Source organism: Cherax quadricarinatus, chromosome 58 (genome assembly GCF_038502225.1).
Source record: "Cherax quadricarinatus isolate ZL_2023a chromosome 58, ASM3850222v1, whole genome shotgun sequence".
NCBI lineage: Eukaryota > Metazoa > Arthropoda > Malacostraca > Decapoda > Parastacidae > Cherax > Cherax quadricarinatus.
In genome coordinates, this window is record NC_091349.1 from 679,904 (window position 1) to 698,050 (window position 18,147).

At 35.8% G+C, this 18,147-nt stretch overlaps 1 protein-coding gene across 19 annotated transcripts in view; it reads left to right on the forward strand.

Moving 5' to 3' along the window:
• Positions 1–18,147, forward strand: part of LOC128698016 (LIM domain-binding protein 2-like) — a 740,316-nt gene that overhangs the window by 577,215 nt on the left and 144,954 nt on the right. For 16 of the 19 annotated variants that reach the window (XM_070097474.1, XM_070097473.1, XM_070097481.1 and 13 more), the window contains exons 3-7: positions 505–607; positions 6,049–6,221; positions 7,935–8,144; positions 10,840–10,963; positions 13,225–13,266. In XM_070097474.1, coding sequence (XP_069953575.1) covers positions 505–607; positions 6,049–6,221; positions 7,935–8,144; positions 10,840–10,963; positions 13,225–13,266 — 652 coding nt within the window. The remainder of the gene's footprint in view (positions 1–504; positions 608–6,048; positions 6,222–7,934; positions 8,145–10,839; positions 10,964–13,224; positions 13,267–18,147) is intronic. The other 3 variants (XM_070097470.1, XM_070097471.1, XM_070097472.1) reach the window with 1 other exon arrangement.

Below are 18,147 nucleotides of genomic sequence, written 5' to 3' on the forward strand. Positions count from 1 at the left end.
TAATAACAGAGACTATTTGAAGACAGCACAAAAATGTTACTTGTGTGTCCCACAGCCTGGCTGCAGCAGTACGAAACCCTTCAAAGGTGTATCAAGTTTTCACTTAGTAATAATGGTTGAATTACTGACAAAATGGACATATGCAACTAATGTGGCATTTTATTGTGGCAACGTTTCATTCTCTAGGAGCTTTTGTCAAGCCTATAACAGCTTGACAAAGCCCCTGGAGAGTGAAACGCTGCCACAATAAAATGTCACATTAATTGCATCTGTGTCCATTTACCTAAGAAGTTTTCACTTCCATGATGATTTATTAAAAGCAATATATATTTTATAAGTTTCAAGTGAAGCTAATTTAATGACTTTTCCTACTTTATATCTTTTTTTTTTTTCTTAATAGAAGTTAGAGGGGGGACATACTGTATATGATTCACAAAATTTTGTTAAAAATTAATATTTTCATATTAGCTTGCTCACAGTTTATTTTGTTGTTGACGACTGCAGGAGTCAGACAACTTGTGGTGGGATGCCTTTGCCACGGAGTTCTTCGAGGACGACGCTACCCTTACCCTCACCTTCTGCCTTGAGGATGGACCCAAAAGATATAGTAAGTGGTTAACCCCATGTTTACTTGGTCACTTCTCTCTTTACTACAGTGTTACCTCACATACAATGTTACCTCACATACAGTGTTACCTTCACGTGCAGTCTTACCATCACATACAATGTTACCTTCACATACAGTGTTACCTTCACATACAATGTTACCTTCACATACAATGTTACCTTCACATACAGTGTTACCTTAACATACAATGTTACCTTAACATACAATGTTACCTTCACATACAATGTTACCTTCACATACAATGTTACCTTCACATACAGTGTTACCTTAACATACAATGTTACTTTCACATACAGTGTTAATCTTCACATACAGTGTTAACCTTCACATACAGTGTTAATCTTCACATACAGTGTTAACCTTCACATATAGTGTTAATCTTCACATACAATGTTAATCTTCACATACAGTGTTAACCTTCACATACAGTGTTAACCTTCACATACAGTGGTAATCTTCACATACAGTGGTAATCTTCACATACAGTGTTAATCTTCACATGCAGTGTTAACCTTCACATACAGTGGTAATCTTCACATACAGTGTTAATCTTCACATACAGTGTTAACCTTCACATACAGTGGTAATCTTCACATACAGTGTTAATCTTCACATACAGTGTTAACCTTCACATACAGTGTTAACCTTCACATACAGTGTTAACCTTCACATACAGTGTTAACCTTCACATACAGTGTTAACCTTCACATACAGTGTTAACCTTCACATACAGTGGTAATCTTCACATACAGTGTTAACCTTCACATTCAATGTTAACCTTCACATTCAGTGTTAACCTTCACATTCAGTGTTAACCTTCACATACAATGTTACCTTCCCTGTGACATTCCTTGTGTGTTACCTGGAGGTTATTCCGGGGATCAACGCCCCCGCGGCCCGGTCCATGACCAGGCCTCCCGATGGATCAGGGCCTGATCAACTAGGCTGTTACTGCTGGCCGCACGCAGTCCAACGTACGAGCCACAGCCCGACTGATCCGGCACTGACTTTAGGTATCTGTCCAGCTCTCTCTTGAAGGCAGCCAGGGGTTTATTGGCAATTCCCCTAATGCTTGATGGGAGGCTGTTAAACAGTTTTGGGCCCCGGACACTTATGGTGTTTTCCCTTAGTGTACCAATGGCGCCCCTATTTTTTATTGGGGGCATTTTGCATCGCCTGCCCAGTCTTTTACTTTCGTAGGGAGTGATTTCTGTGTGCAGATTTGGGACCATTCCTTCCAAGATTTTCCAAGTGTAGATTATGATATATCTCTCCCTCCTGCGTTCCAACGAGTACAAGTCAAGTGCTTCCAAGCGTTCCCAGTAGTTAAGGTGCTTGACAGAACTTATACGTGCAGTAAAGGATCTCTGTACACTCTCTAGATCTGCAATTTCACCTGCTTTCAACGGAGATGTTAATGTACAGCAGCATTCCAACCTAGAGAGAACAAGTGCTGTCTATTACTTTCTTTGCTACTTCAGTCCTCATTACTCTCCCTGTTTCTATCTTCATTACTTTTCTTTCTTTTATTCTCATTATTTTCCTTGTTAATGTCTTCATTATTTTCCTTGTTTCTATCTTCATTATTTTCCTTGTTTCTATCTTCATTATATTCCTTGTTTCTATCTTCATTATTTTCCTTGTTTCAGTCTTCATTATTTTCCTTGTTTCTATCTTTCATTATTTTCCTTGTTTCAGTCTTCATTATTTTCCTTGTTTCAGTCTTCATTATTTTCCTTGTTTCAGTCTTCATTATTTTCCTTGTTTCAGTCTTCATTATTTTCCTTGTTTCTATCTTCATTATTTTCCTTGTTTCAGTCTTCATTATTTTCCTTGTTTCAGTCTTCATTATTTTCCTTGTTTCTATCTTCATTATTTTCCTTGTTTCTATCTTCATTATTTTCCTTGTTTCTATCTTTCATTATTTTCCTTGTTTCAGTCTTCATTATTTTCCTTGTTTCAGTCTTCATTATTTTCCTTGTTTCTATCTTCATTATTTTCCTTGTTTCAGTCTTCATTATTTTCCTTGTTTCAGTCTTCATTATTTTCCTTGTTTCTATCTTCATTATTTTCCTTGTTTCTATCTTCATTATTTTCCTTGTTTCTATCTTCATTATTTTCCTTGTTTTTATCTTTCATTATTGTCCTTGTTTCAGTCTTCATTATTTTCTTTGTTTCAGTCTTCATTATATTCCTTGTTTCTATCTTTCATTATTTTCCTTGTTTCTATCTTCATTATTTTCCTTGTTTCTATCTTTCATTATTTTCCTTGTTTCAGTCTTCATTATTTTCCTTGTTTCAGTCTTCATTATATTCCTTGTTTCTATCTTTCATTATTTTCCTTGTTTCTATCTTCATTATTTTCCTTGTTTCTATCTTTCATTATTTTCCTTGTTTCAGTCTTCATTATATTCCTTGTTTCTATCTTTCATTATTTTCCTTGTTTCTATCTTCATTATTTTCCTTGTTTCTATCTTTCATTATTTTCCTTGTTTCAGTCTTCATTATTTTCCTTGTTTCTATCTTCATTATTTTCCTTGTTTCAGTCTTCATTATTTTCCTTGTTTCATTATTATTTTCCTTGTTTCAGTCTTCATTATTTTCCTTGTTTCTATCTTCATTATTTTCCTTGTTTCAGTCTTCATTATTTTCCTTGTTTCAGTCTTCATTATTTTCCTTGTTTCTATCTTCATTATTTTCCTTGTTTCAGTCTTCATTATTTTCCTTGTTTCTATCCTTGTTTCAGTCTTCATTATTTTCCTTGTTTCTATCTTCATTATTTTCCTTGTTTCAGTCTTCATTATTTTCCTTGTTTCAGTCTTCATTATTTTCCTTGTTTCTATCTTCATTATTTTCCTTGTTGCTATCTTCATTATTTTCCTTGTTTTATTCTTCATTATTTTCCTTGTTTCAGTCTTCATTATTTTCCTTGTTTCAGTCTTCATTATTTTCCTTGTTTCTATCTTCATTATTTTCTTTGTTTCAGTCTTCATTATTTTCCTTGTTTCTATCTTCATTATTTTCCTTGTTTCTATCTTCATTATTTTCCTTGTTTCAGTCTTCATTATTTTCCTTGTTTCTATCTTCATTATTTTCCTTGTTTCAGTCTTCATTATTTTCCTTGTTTCAGTCTTCATTATTTTCCTTGTTTCAGTCTTCATTATTTTCCTTGTTTCTATCTTCATTATTTTCCTTGTTTCAGTCTTCATTATTTTCCTTGTTTCAGTCTTCATTATTTTCCTTGTTTCTATCTTCATTATTTTCCTTGTTTCAGTCTTCATTATTTTCCTTGTTTCAGTCTTCATTATTTTCCTTGTTTCTATCTTCATTATTTTCCTTGTTTCAGTCTTCATTATTTTCCTTGTTTCAGTCTTCATTATTTTCCTTGTTTCTATCTTCATTATTTTCCTTGTTTCAGTCTTCATTATTTTCCTTGTTTCTATCTTCATTATTTTCCTTGTTTCAGTCTTCATTATTTTCCTTGTTTCAGTCTTCATTATTTTCCTTGTTTCTATCTTCATTATTTTCCTTGTTTCAGTCTTCATTATTTTCCTTGTTTCTATCTTCATTATTTTCCTTGTTTCAGTCTTCATTATTTTCCTTGTTTCAGTCTTCATTATTTTCCATGTTTCTATCTTCATTATTTTCCTTGTTTTATTCTTCATTAAAGTAAAAACTTGATTTATTAGACCCAGATTAACAAATTTTGGATTTACTGTAATGGACAATCAGTCACTCAGTTATTTTTTTTTAACACATTGGCCGTTTCCCACCAAGGTAGGGTGGCCCGAAAAAAACTTTCACCATCATTCACTCCATCACTGTCTTGCCAGAGGTGCACTTGCACTATAGTTATAAAACTGAATAACATTACATCTCTCACATGGAAAGTCCCTTAGTTATGCAGAACATTTCAGGCAAGATTAAATTTAACTTGTGTCTAGAGGGACTGTAGTATTTTACCTATATGTATATAAGACAGTAATAATTTTTACATTAAAATAGATTACATGATTATTAAACAATTGTATATGAAGCCAAACTTGAGTCATGGAGGTGGGGAAGTACAGTGCATGCACTCTAAATGAGGGGTTTGGGATATTTACTGTTTAAAGAGACATCTGAACTGTCAGATCTGTGCACCTCTGGCAAGACAGTGACAGTTTGAATGATGTTGAAAGTGTTTCTTTTTTGGGTCGCCGTGTCTTAGTGACACAAATCACTTAGATATCCCTCGTGTCCATCTCTCCCTATGCAAAAATGCCGTGCATGTAAAAGACCTGAAGATCTGGAATTCATTGCCAGAACACACTAAAGGACCCTGTCTGCAAATCAGTTTAAGACCCTACTAAGAAATCACCTTATCACTCAAAATTAACCAGACAAACCGTATCTAATCACTACCAGTTACTCAAAAGCTACTCGCATTGTGCTGATGAATGCTCAACCACTTACTCACTACTTCAAAATTAAGATGTCTAAATTTCATTGTTTTAAATAGTGCTAAATTGTAATACATCATAATGTAAATTTTTTTAAACTGTTCCATTGTAATGCCAGATTTCATTGTTTGAAATAGTACTAAACTGTAATACATCATATTGTAAATTGTTTTAACGTGTTCTATTGTATTACTGTAATCTTTATAAACTAATTCGATAGTGTAATAATTCTCTGCTAGACTTGTCAAAGCCATGTAGCATTAGCTGATAGAATATTCAAGTCTCTTATACTCACTGTAACTCATGTAATGACCATATGAACTGTTATTGCCTTCCTGGTCTTAAGTTGATCTTTAAGTTTGCCTGAAATGCTCTGCATACAAAGGGGCTTTTGGCATGTACACCCAACTGTTATATTCCTCTGTACAACCATGTATCATATCAAAATAAACATCTTAATCTTAAAAAAAAATCATGAGTTACATGGGCTGTGACAAGGCAGAGCCATTTTCAAATCTGAAAAATAAAAATAAGGGATGTAGATAGATAACAGTTCAACTTGTGTTTCTCCATGCCTGTGGGAGGCACAAGAAATAAAAAAAAGTTTTTTGTCACAGAGATGATTCAGTATCTTCTAACTGAAGAGAAAAGTCTGCAAGAAGACTTGGACAGGATTCAGGAATGATAGGATGAGTGGTTAATAGCCAAGTTATAAAAGCTGTGATGTGAGTAAGGAAGAGCAAAGACAGTATCATTTGAGAGGCTGGAGAAAGATACATAAACAAAGAAATTGACCTTGTAATAATTATTACATAAAGCCAGTCCCTGGAAGCATACATAACAGAATAACATTGCAGGCTAAGCTTGCAAACATAAGACTGGTTAAATAAAACATAAGACTCATTAAATCAAATGCTTGTCTAGGACATTACATGAACTAAGTATTTTCTCTCTTTTTTTTTTTTCCCCCCCCTGCAGCAATTGGGCGAACCCTCATACCTCGGTACTTTAGGAGCATCTTCGAAGGAGGTGTTACGGAGCTTTATTATTCCTTAAAACACCCTAAAGAATCGTTCCACAACACCTCCATCACCCTCGACTGTGACCAGTGCACCATGGTTACGCATCATGGCAAACCTATGTACACTAAGGTGAGACAACACACAATTGTTTACAAGTGCTATTAGTTTAGTAAATTTAACTTTTTTATTAACCTGTAAACAGTCCAAACGTAGATCTACGCTCATGTGCGTAGTGCTCCAATCGGAGATCTAATTTTTTTTTCATAAGAGAGCATGAAAATGTCTATATTAACCTAAAATATTAACATAAAATAATGTGCCCAAGAGTGATTATTATTAAACATACATGTTTTTCTTATATAATTTTGAAGAAAATATCATAGATGGATTAATGAAAATGTCTATATTAACTCAAAAGGAGACATTTCATGTGCCCAGGAGTGAGTCACGAACATATGAGCAGCCCAGGCACACACGTCTGGTACTGACGATTTCTGAGTGGATGTACAAAACCCGGGGGGAAATTTTACCGAAAAATGCTCGAAATCCGAATTGTATAATTTCTGCACCAGATGAAAACCAGGGGTCCGCTGGACTGACAGGGCAAGCTGGTGACTGATAACAGTGATTGTGGTGGAGCGAGATGAGATTGTTTTGTTACGATTGTAACAATGATGGGCAGTTCTGTAACCAATGGACTTTGTCTATTGTTTTTATATCTGACCCAGCAGATTTTATCTTGTATTTCAGAAGTTTGATGCTGAAATAAACCTAATGAAAAACAGGGGTGCTATATGCACAAGAGAAAACTGTCAGCATCAGTGGACCAAGACTCTTCAAACTGCTACCAGCAGTTATCACATACAGTGGTACCTCAGGATACGAACTTAATTTGTTCCAGAAGGCTAATAACGAGATACCAAACGAATTTGTTCCCATAAGGAATAATGTAAATTAGATTAATCTGTTTCAGACCCCCCAAAAATACACTTACAAAAGCACTCACATAAATACACTTACATAATTGTTTGCATTTTGAGCTGTACGTATCCCGAAGTACCAATACTATATTGCTTTAACAAATTCTAGAGATCTTCAGGAGGAAACTGGATCACTACCTCTGTCAAGTACCAGATCATCCAGGCTGTGATGGTTATTTGGGCCAGCAAGCCACTAGCAGCAACAGTCTGACTGAACAGGCACTTGACAAGGAAGCTTGACTAACTTCTTGGTTCGTAGGGTAGAGAAAGCTCTTGAAATCAGTCACAGGCATTTCACAAGTGTTTTATCAGTAAAAACTAGGAAATTATGATAAAATTTTAATATATATTATAGAAAGTTTGCTCCATTTATGGTAAAATGGCTCTTTTTTTGCATTTATATTAATATATGTATTGTTTTCAATTGAGCTTTTTTTTTAACCTGCTTTTAACATTTGTTAAAACAATAATATGTGGTACTCAGTATTCATGTTTGTATTAGAGTATGTACAGTATGTTGCTTTAACAAATAAAGGAATGCCTTTTATTTATTACACATTAAGTAATTTTTTTAAAACACTCGAGCAGTGTTTTTCTTTATTATTCCACACAGTGATTAGTATATTTTATTGTCAATTTTTTGTTAACTATCATACCTATGAATTACATCTTTTGTTGACAACTTACCATTTGAATTCTCTAGTATTGCACCATATAACTCTTCTCAAATTTATCTAATGAGAAGTCAGCTTGTGACTGAAATATTTTTATCTGATATTGTGTAATTTTTGTGCAATGTATTTTTTTATTCTGTGTTATTATTAAAGTGTCATTGAAAATATTGTTCCTCTCACTGTTACAGGTCTGTGCAGATGGTAGACTAATATTAGAGTTCACATTTGATGACCTGATGCGCATCAAGTCGTGGCATTTTGCCGTCCGTGCCCACCGTGAGCTCATCCCTCGGTCTGTGGTTGCCATGCACTCTCAACAGGACCCGGGTATGGTTGAAACGTTAAGCAAAAACATCACGCGGCAGGGCATCACCAGCCACACCTTAAACTACCTCAGGGTCAGTAACTAAAATTAACATCAATCTATAAATCTTTCTTGAGTTGTGCATCCATGACAATTGACTTATCTATATATCTATCTGACTGTGATACTTATTTCTTTGGACACTCTTCTTAGAAGGAATGACCTATAGATTCCTCTCCAGTCACATTAATCACCTTCACTTATTAAAGTTTTGTAAAGCAAACCCTGATATATATTATTGAATAAATGTGTATGCTGGGGTGACTGTTATAGTTCTGAAGCAGCTACATGTCTCTTGACCTCTTACCTACTACCCCACATCCCACATCTGCAGATTTTTGATAACAGTGCGAGAAATAAATTACAGCATTTACGGCAGTGTTCTACCTCTTACAACTGCTAGACCGCTATGATATTGTTATGGATGCACTGTGAAGACAAGCAAAATGCTGATGTAACTTAGATAACATTTGTGGAAGCTTTCAACAAGAACAATTGTGGTATAATAGCTATCAAAGTAATGAACTAATAGGTGGGAGGGGGGTATCCGTTTAAACAAAAATTTGTTGTATTGAAATGCCAGTGCAACAGACATGGTTTGTTGTATGGGGAGTCAGCTGGACATGCACTACTGCTAACAGACAACATCTTGATGCTACAGACTTAGTCTGATGTATCAAACATTTGTCCAGTCAAAATTTTTGTGTTATATCTGAAATTTGTTACATAGGGGTCTCTAATATCAAGATTTTTAGCATATGTCGAAAGGGATAACCTAAAAATTGGCAAAATTGATCTGTAGTTTTCTGACAAATTGAATGATAAAGATTAGTACTCAGATTTGTAACATTACTCTTTACTTTTTTCAGAGAAAAATATAAAACATTTTAATTTACTATACAACAAATAATATTTTGACATTTATAATTATTTCATCTTCGTCCTTTCTCACTGGTGTTGGCTGCCTACGAAACAGTATCCTCATTTATCATGCACATTTTATTTTCTCATTAGTGTGTTGATGCATCTCTTTAACATGCATCCTCTGGAAGCCTTTTTTGTTTATGCTGCATTCAGTCACCTCTCTTATGTCTTTTATTTACTGGCTGTATATATCTTTTCTCTCCCAGTACTACCTGTCACATATCCTTGCAGCTTCACACAATTTGTGTTATTTACATTTATTAACACATCGGCCGATTCCCATCAAGGCAGGGTGGCCCGTAAAAGAAAAACTTCCATCATCATTCACTCCATCACTGTCTTGCCAGAGGGGTGCTTTACACTACAATTATAAAACTGCAACATTAACACCCCTCCTTCAGAGTGTAGACACTGTACTTCCCATCTCCAGGACTCAAGTCCAGCCTGCCGGTTTCCTTTAATCCCTTCATAAATGTTACTTTGCTCACACTCCAACAGCACATCAAGTATTAAAAACCATTTGTCTCCATTCACTCCTATCAAATACGCTCATGCACGCTTGCTGGAAGTCCAAGCCCCTCGCACACAAAACCTCTTTTACCCCCTCCCTCTAACCCTTCCTAGGCTGACCCCTACCTTGCCTTCCCTCCACTACAGATTGATACACTCTCGAAGCCATTCTGTTTATCCCATCAATTATCTTTATCCCATCAATCCCAGCTGCCTTATCCCCTTTCATTCTACCCACTGCCTCATGAACTTCCCCCACACTCACAACTGGCTCTTCCTCACTCCTACAAGATGTTATTCCTCCTTGCCCTATACACGAAATCACAGCTTCCCTATCTTCTTCAACATTTAACAATTCCCCAAAATATTCCCTCCATCTTCCTGATACCTCTAATTTTCCATTTAATAACTCTCCTCTCCTATTTTTAATTGTCAAATCCATTTGTTTATGTGTACTCTTTATATCATTGATATCTTTCACATATATATTAAAGTAATGTAGTATTAATAATGTTCATAACTTGCAGTTCTTTTTTCAACCATATATTATGCCTTTTTTTTTTTGGTAAACTGCTTTTATCTTATTACACTGTTTGTATGCCAGTGTTCAGTTATCTGATAACAACATTTGTATGCCAGTGTTCAGTTATCTGATAACAACATTTGTATGCCAGTGTTCAGTTATCTGATAACAAAATTTGTATGCCAGTGTTCAGTTATCTGATAACATTTGTATGCCAGTGTTCAGTTATCTGATAACAACATTTGTATGCCAGTGTTCAGTTATCTGATAACAACATTTGTATGCCAGTGTTCAGTTATCTGATAACAGCATTTGTATGCTAGTATTCAGTTATCTGATAACAGCATTTGTATGCTAGTGTTCAGTTATCTGATAACAGCATTTGTATGCCAGTGTTCAGTTTTCTGATAACAGCATTTTTATGCCAGTGTTCAATTATCTGATAACAGCATTGTATCCCAGTGTTCAGTTATCTGGTAACAGCATTTGTATATTAGTATTAAGGGGGTCATACAGTGCCTGGGGAATAGTAGGTAATCAGGTTCGATCCAAGGAATGGGAGGACAAGTACAGTTCCTTGCATCAAGAGCCCCTCACCAGCATCAAGGAACCTCCCTTGAAGGGTACCTAGTAATAGCATTTGCATGCTATTACATAGCTATTTTGCATGTCATCATATATGCAAGTCACTTAAATAATTCACTGTACTGTATTGTATGGGTTAGGATGTATATGAGTTTCATTACAGCAATTCTCAATTTTCTTTTGACAGTTATGTGTGATTTTGGAACCCATGCAGGAGCTCATGTCACGACACAAAGCCTACGCGCTCTCCCCCAGAGACTGTCTCAAGACCACACTCTTTCAGAAGTGGCAAAGAATGGTTGCACCTCCAGGTAAGTTACTCATTATTTTCCTGTTGTGGGAAAGATGTCATTTATAGTTTCACCCAAAAGCTATGTGATTTATTTATTCAATTCAATACTCAAACTAAAATTGAAAAACTCTTTGCAAGCAGTAGGAATGAAGCTTGATTAATTTGTTCAATTTAAATTTTGAATAGAATAAAGTAATATAACAAAATTTGTCATTTAATGAGTTCCCAGCATGTTTAGAGGGTCATAACCAAGAACACTGTATTGGTCATTCAAGACCTCATTCACAGGTCACATGTACTGTGTGTCACCATTGCTCACAGGCACACACTTTTTCTCTTTATATATGCGATTTAGATTTTATTTTTATTCATCAGTTGTATGACAGGAAATTATTTTATTTATGCTTTTTTGAAGTTCATATTTATTGCATAGATGTTTATTAACAACTTACACAGCATTCATAACAAACATTAATACATTTGATAGTAGTGTATTTTGTTTTATACACCTTACGGAATGCTAACTTGGAATGCAACAACTATGTGTATATTATTAATAAATTAGCTATGGGTAAGCAAAATACACTCAGATCTCTAGGTGTGTACCATACATTCAAACTCCTCACTTAATTGTTACAATTGAAATACAGTACTTACTGTACCGTAATGCATTTTCCCATAGTGGTTGATAGGACAAATTAGCAAACACAGCATACATATCCAGTTTATCTATATAAACAAAGTGCATTTTTATTATGAATACATAGGGTTTATATATTATTGGGATGTCTAAAGGGTTATGTCCAAGTATATATGAGTTGTGAGAGGAGACTAATGAGTGTTCATAGATATAAAAGTATAGTGTTACTCCTGCTAATGTGAGCTGCTTTTGCACAAGCTGAGGTGGTTACTGATTATAGCATTATGACAGTGACTCATGCATATTTAATTATATTCTAACAAATTAATAGCCATTCACCTGTTAAATAAATGGGAAATAACATTTAAGATAAAATACATTGAACATATATTTCTACTAAATACACTGACAGTTAACTTTAGTGAAGTGCACGTAAAATTATTCAAAGAATTAATGAGGTATCACAAAAATAAGAACACATTTGACAATATAAATTTAGTTGAAGTGTTTAGGATAAATGCTACAATGGGCAGACCCTTGAACCAAGTTGAGGGAGCTTACAGAGAAACAAGGTTTTTGACCACCTATCTATCTACCCTATAACAAATGGCTACTAAAGCCAGTAACATGGCAGTTTTAAAAATAATAGAACCCCAGGGTAGATAAAATGAATATATAATCTCAAAGGCAGATATGCCACTGTCAGTATTTCATATTACACTCACTTGGGGAGAAGTTACTTTCAGTTACACTAGATACAGATACACGTAATATTACAGTAATTGAAGCATAATTAGGAACATCTGTTTTGGCTAAGGTACAGTTGTTATTTTCTGCCTCAGGTGTGATGCAAATGTTAGTGTTAAAACAAAAAGAAAACACATTGTGCCTTCTCAAAAAATATGTTAGTTTGAACAAAAGAGAAGTTGATGTCAGTGCACACTTGTGGTGTGTCGAAGCAGGAATTTTATTTATGTTTTTGTAATGTTCTTGCCAGAGACAGTGCAAATAAGATGTGTTATATAATTGGTCTTTGTGTTTGATGAGTTTCTGTTATTGGTTATTATTGTAGCCTAATAGTTTTGATCTTGAGTGTTTGTTATGATTATCATTTATTTTGATACCCATTATTAGAGTACTGCATGACAAAGATTTACGCTGAGGTTGTAAATAGTGTAATGGTTATGTTTTGTTCATTGCTCTGACATTTGATTTGATTTGCTATTAACCCCTAATGCAGCCTGGCTTTTGCAATCAAAGAGGCAGCATTATGTAAATATATATTTAACAACTAATTTGATTTTCTTTTCATAAAGCTACTCTGATAACCTCTTTGGCCAGCCCCTCAGATACCCATTACTTGTTTTATGTTCACTCTTGTATTACTTGATTGTGGCTTGGCTCAGACATCTCAAGTTGCAACCTCTCCATCAAGTCAGACATTCAAAATTTATTCTCTTAATTATGTCTCCTCAATTTAAGCTTCTTTTATTTTGCTACATGTTTTGTGTTTGAGTGTGCTGATGCAAGGAGGTAGACCTGCCAGTTAGTGAGGTATTTGAGCTAAGCCACAGCAGAGTGATGTCAACCCTGTGTTGTTCTTGATGTTGATGTGATCAGCTGTGTTTTGTTTGTCATAGGTGCAGCTAATCAAGCAAATGGTAAAAATGGTGCCGATGGAGGTATGTGGTGGACTCACTTTAACACCGTTAATTGTAATGTTGATCACAACTAACCACTTAGCTGCCAGTGCCCTCTGCCACACCTCACGGCTCCTACTAACACACGACACATGTGGCTTGCCCCTAATACCTGCTCACTCACACATTAGCACTCACTTGCACATGTAACTACACCATATTGACCACTGCCAGGGTTCCATCTAACTTGTATTGATATGTAATACAATTTTTTTTTTTCAACAAACTGGCCATATCCCACCAAGGCAGGGTGGCCCAAAAAGAAAAACAAAAGTTTCTCTTTTTAAATTTAGCAATTTATACAGGAGAAGGGGTTACTAGCCCCTTGCTCCTGGCATTTTAGTCGCCTCTTACAACACGCATAGCTTACGGAGGAAGAATTCTGTTCCACTTCCCCATGGAGATAAGAGGAATTAAACAAGAATAAGAAAATAGAAGAAAACCCAAAGGGGTGTGTGTGTATATATATATATATTTTTTTTTTTTTTTTTCTTCAAGTCGGCCGTCTCCCACCGAGGCAGGGTGACCCAAAAAAGAAAGAAAATCCCCCAAAAAGAAATTTTCTTCTTATTCTTTTTAGTAATGTTTACAGGAAAAGGGGTTACTAGCCCATTGTTCCTGGCATTTTAGTTGACTTTTACAACACGCATGGCTTACGGAGGAAAGATTCTTATTCCACTTCCCCATGGATATAAAAGGAAAAGTAATAAGACCAAGAACTATTAAGATAAAATCAAAGAAAACTCAGATGAGTGTGTATAAATTAACGTGTACATGTATATGTGTAGTGTGACCTAAGTGTAAGTAGAAGTAGCAAGACGTACCTGTAATCTTGCATATTTATGAGACAGACAAAAGACACCAGCAATCCTACCATCATGTAAAACAATTACAGGCTTTCGTTTTACACTCACTTGGCAGGACGGTAGTACCTCCCTGGGCGGTTGCTGTCTGTCAACCTACTACCTATAATGTAATACAATATTATTATATATATATTTTTTTTCAACGAACTGGCTGTATCCCACTGAGGCAGGGCAGCCTAAAAAGAAAAACTAAAGTTTTTCTTTTTAAACTTAGTACTGTAATTTATATAGGAGAAGGGGTTACTAGCCTCTTGCTCCTGGTATTTTAGTCACCTCTTACAACACGCATGGCTTAAGGAGGAAGAATTCTGTTCCACTTTCAATGGAAAATATATACATGTATATGGATATATGCAATAAGCTCACTATAAACAGGTGATTTCAGAATATGCAAAACAACCACTGTGAAAGAATAGCGAGATTTCAAGCGCTTTCATGACTTCTCACATTATCAAGGAACTATAAAATAATACATCAAAAGAAGGCATATAAAGGGTCTAGACCACACCTCACCATCACATCCCACAACAAAGCAACACCTGACGTGCGACGACACCCAACTCATAAGAAAGGAGGAACACTGCAGCAGGTCCAACTAGACAGGTCCTTCACGACATCCCACTAACAAAATATTTTACCCAAGAATTAAGATTATTATTTGTCCATTGTATTATTAAATTCTTCCCAAATTTTATTAATTATAAATAGATCTAATTTATATAAACCAAAGGAAATATTCATATTATTTTCAAAACTGCTTTTTATGAAACAAGATTCAATAATATTCCTGTTGACCATGGACTTGCTTGATACAACTTTCTCATCTTTTTGAAAATCAGTTGGATGGTTAAAATCTCTCACATGAATAAATAGAGCATTGGAATCTTGTCCAGTTCTAATGCTATATTTATGTTGTTTTGATCTTAGTTCGAGACTTTTACCAGTTTGACCGTAATAAACTTTATCGCAAATTTTACAAGGAATCTTATAGACACATCCGTCAGCAATATGGGGGGAATTCTTTATCAAAAGTTTTTTTACTGTATCAAGAAGTCTTAAGAAGAGAAGGCATATCAACCAAGTTTTCATGGTAAGGGAGAACCAACATATTTTTAGTTGAATAAGGTTGGTTGTCAGCAACCACCCAGGGAAGTACTACCGTCCTGCCAGATGACTGTGAAACAGAAACCTGTAACTGTTTTGCATGATGGTAGGATTGCTAGTTTCTTTTTCTGTCTCATAAACACGCTAGATAACAGGGATATCTTGCTACTCCTACTTACACTTTGGTCACACTTCACAGACACGCACATGCATATATATATATACATACATCCAGCAAGCGTGCATGAGCGTGTTAGATGGGAGTGAATGGAGACAAATGATACTTGGGACCTGACGATCTGTTGGAGTGTGAGCAGGGTAATATTTAGTGAAGGGATTCAGGGAAACCGGTTATTTTCATATAGACGGACTTGAGTCCTGGAAATGGGAAGTACAATGCCTGCACTTTAAAGGAGTGGTTTGGGATATTGGCAGTTTGGAGGGATATGTTGTGTATCTTTATACGTATATGCTTCTAAACTGTTGTATTCTGAGCACCTCTGCAAAAGCAGTGATAATGTGTGAGTGTGGTGAAAGTGTTGAATGATGATGAATGTATTTTCTTTTTGGGGATTTTCTTTCTTTTTTGGGTCACCCTGCCTCAGTGGGAGACGACCGACTTGTTGAAAAAAAAAAAAAAAAAATCTAGGTTTTTCTCCTTTTTCTAAATAGTTCTTGTTCTTCTTTATTTCTTCTATTGTCCATGGGGAAGTGGAAAAGAATCTTTCCTCCGTAAGCCATGCGTGTCGTATGAGGCGACTAAAATGCCGGGAGCAATGGGCTAGTAACCCCTTCTCCTGTAGACATTTACTAAAAAAGAGAAGAAGAAAAACTTTATAAAACTGGGATGCTTGAATGTGCGTGGATGTAGTGCGGATGACAAGAAACAGATGATTGCTGATGTTACGAATGAAAAGAAGTTGGATGTCTTGGCCCTAAGCGAAACAAAGCTGAAGGGGTAGGGAAGTTTCGGTGGGGGGAAATAAATGGGATTAAATCTGGAGTATCTGAGAGAGTTAGAGCAAAGGAAGGGGCAGCAGTAATGTTGAAGGATCAGTTATGGAAGGAGAAAAGAGAATATGAATGTGTAAATTCAAGAATTATGTGGATTAAAGTAAAGGTTGGATGCGAAAAGTGGGTCATAATAAGTGTGTATGCACCTGGAGAAGAGAGGAATGTAGAGGAGAGAGAGAGAGATTTTGGGAGATGTTAAGTGAATGTATAGGAGCCTTTGAACCAAGTGAGAGAGTAATTGTGGTAGGGGACCTGAATGCTAAAGTGGGAGAAACTTTTAGAGAGGGTGTGGTAGGTAAGTTTGGGGTGCCAGGTGTAAATGATAATGGGAGCCCTTTGATTGAACTTTGTATAGAAAGGGGTTTAGTTATAGGTAATACATATTTTAAGAAAAAGAGGATAAATAAGTATACAAGATATGATGTAGGGCAAAATGACAGTAGTTTGTTGGATTATGTATTAGTAGATAAAAGACTGTTGAGTAGACTTCAGGATGTACATGTTTATAGAGGGGCCACAGATATATCAGATCACTTTCTAGTTGTAGCTACACTGAGAGTAAAAGGTAGATGGGATACAAGGAGAATAGAAGCATCAGGGAAGAGAGAGGTGAAGGTTTATAAACTAAAAGAGGAGGCAGTTAGGGTAAGATATAAACAGCTATTGGAGGATAGATGGGCTAATGAGAGCATAGGCAATGGGGTCGAAGAGGTATGGGGTAGGTTTAAAAATGTAGTGTTAGAGTGTTCAGCAGAAGTTTGTGGTTACAGGAAAGTGGGTGTGGGAGGGAAGAGGAGCGATTGGTGGAATGATGATGTAAAGAGAGTAGTAAGGGAGAAAAATTTAGCATATGAGAAGTTTTTACAAAGTAGAAGTGATGCAAGGAGGGAAGAGTATATAAAGAAAAAGAGAGAGGTTAAGAGAGTGGTGAAGCAATGTAAAAAGAGAGCAAATGAGAGAGTGGGTGAGATCTTATCAACAAATTTTGTTGAAAATAAGAAAAAGTTTTGGAGTGAGATTAACAAGTTAAGGAAGCCTAGAGAACAAATGGATTTGTCAGTTAAAAATAGGAGAGGAGAGTTATTAAATGGAGAGTTAGAGGTATTGGGAAGATGGAGGGAATATTTTGAGGAATTGTTAAATGTTGATGAAGATAGGGAAGCTGTGATTTCGTGTATAGGGCAAGGAGGAATAACATCTTGTAGGAGTGAGGAAGAGCCAGTTGTGAGTGTGGGGGAAGTTCGTGAGGCAGTAGATAAAATGAAAGGGGGTAAGGCAGCCGGGATTGATGGGATAAAGATAGAAATGTTAAAAGCAGGTGGGGATATAGTTTTGTAGTGGTTGGTGCAATTATTTAATAAATGTATGGAAGAGGGTAAGGTACCTAGGGATTGGCAGAGAGCATGCATAGTTCCTTTGTATAAAGGCAAAGGGGACAAAAGAGAGTGCAAAAATTATAGGGGGATAAGTCTGTTGAGTATACCTGGTAAAGTGTATGGTAGAGTTATTATTGAAAGAATTAAGAGTAAGACGGAGAATAGGATAGCAGATGAACAAGGAGGCTTTAGGAAAGGTAGGGGGTGTGTGGACCAGGTGTTTACAGTGAAACATATAAGTGAACAGTATTTAGATAAGGCTAAAGAGGTCTTTGTGGCATTTATGGATTTGGAAAAGGTGTATGACAGGGTGGATAGGGGGGCAATGTGGCAGATGTTGCAGGTGTATGGTGTAGGAGGTAGGTTACTGAAAGCAGTGAAGAGTTTTTACAAGGATAGTGAGGCTCAAGTTAGAGTATGTAGGAAAGAGGGAAATTATTTCCCAGTAAAAGTAGGCCTTAGACAAGGATGTGTGATGTCACCGTGGTTGTTTAATATATTTA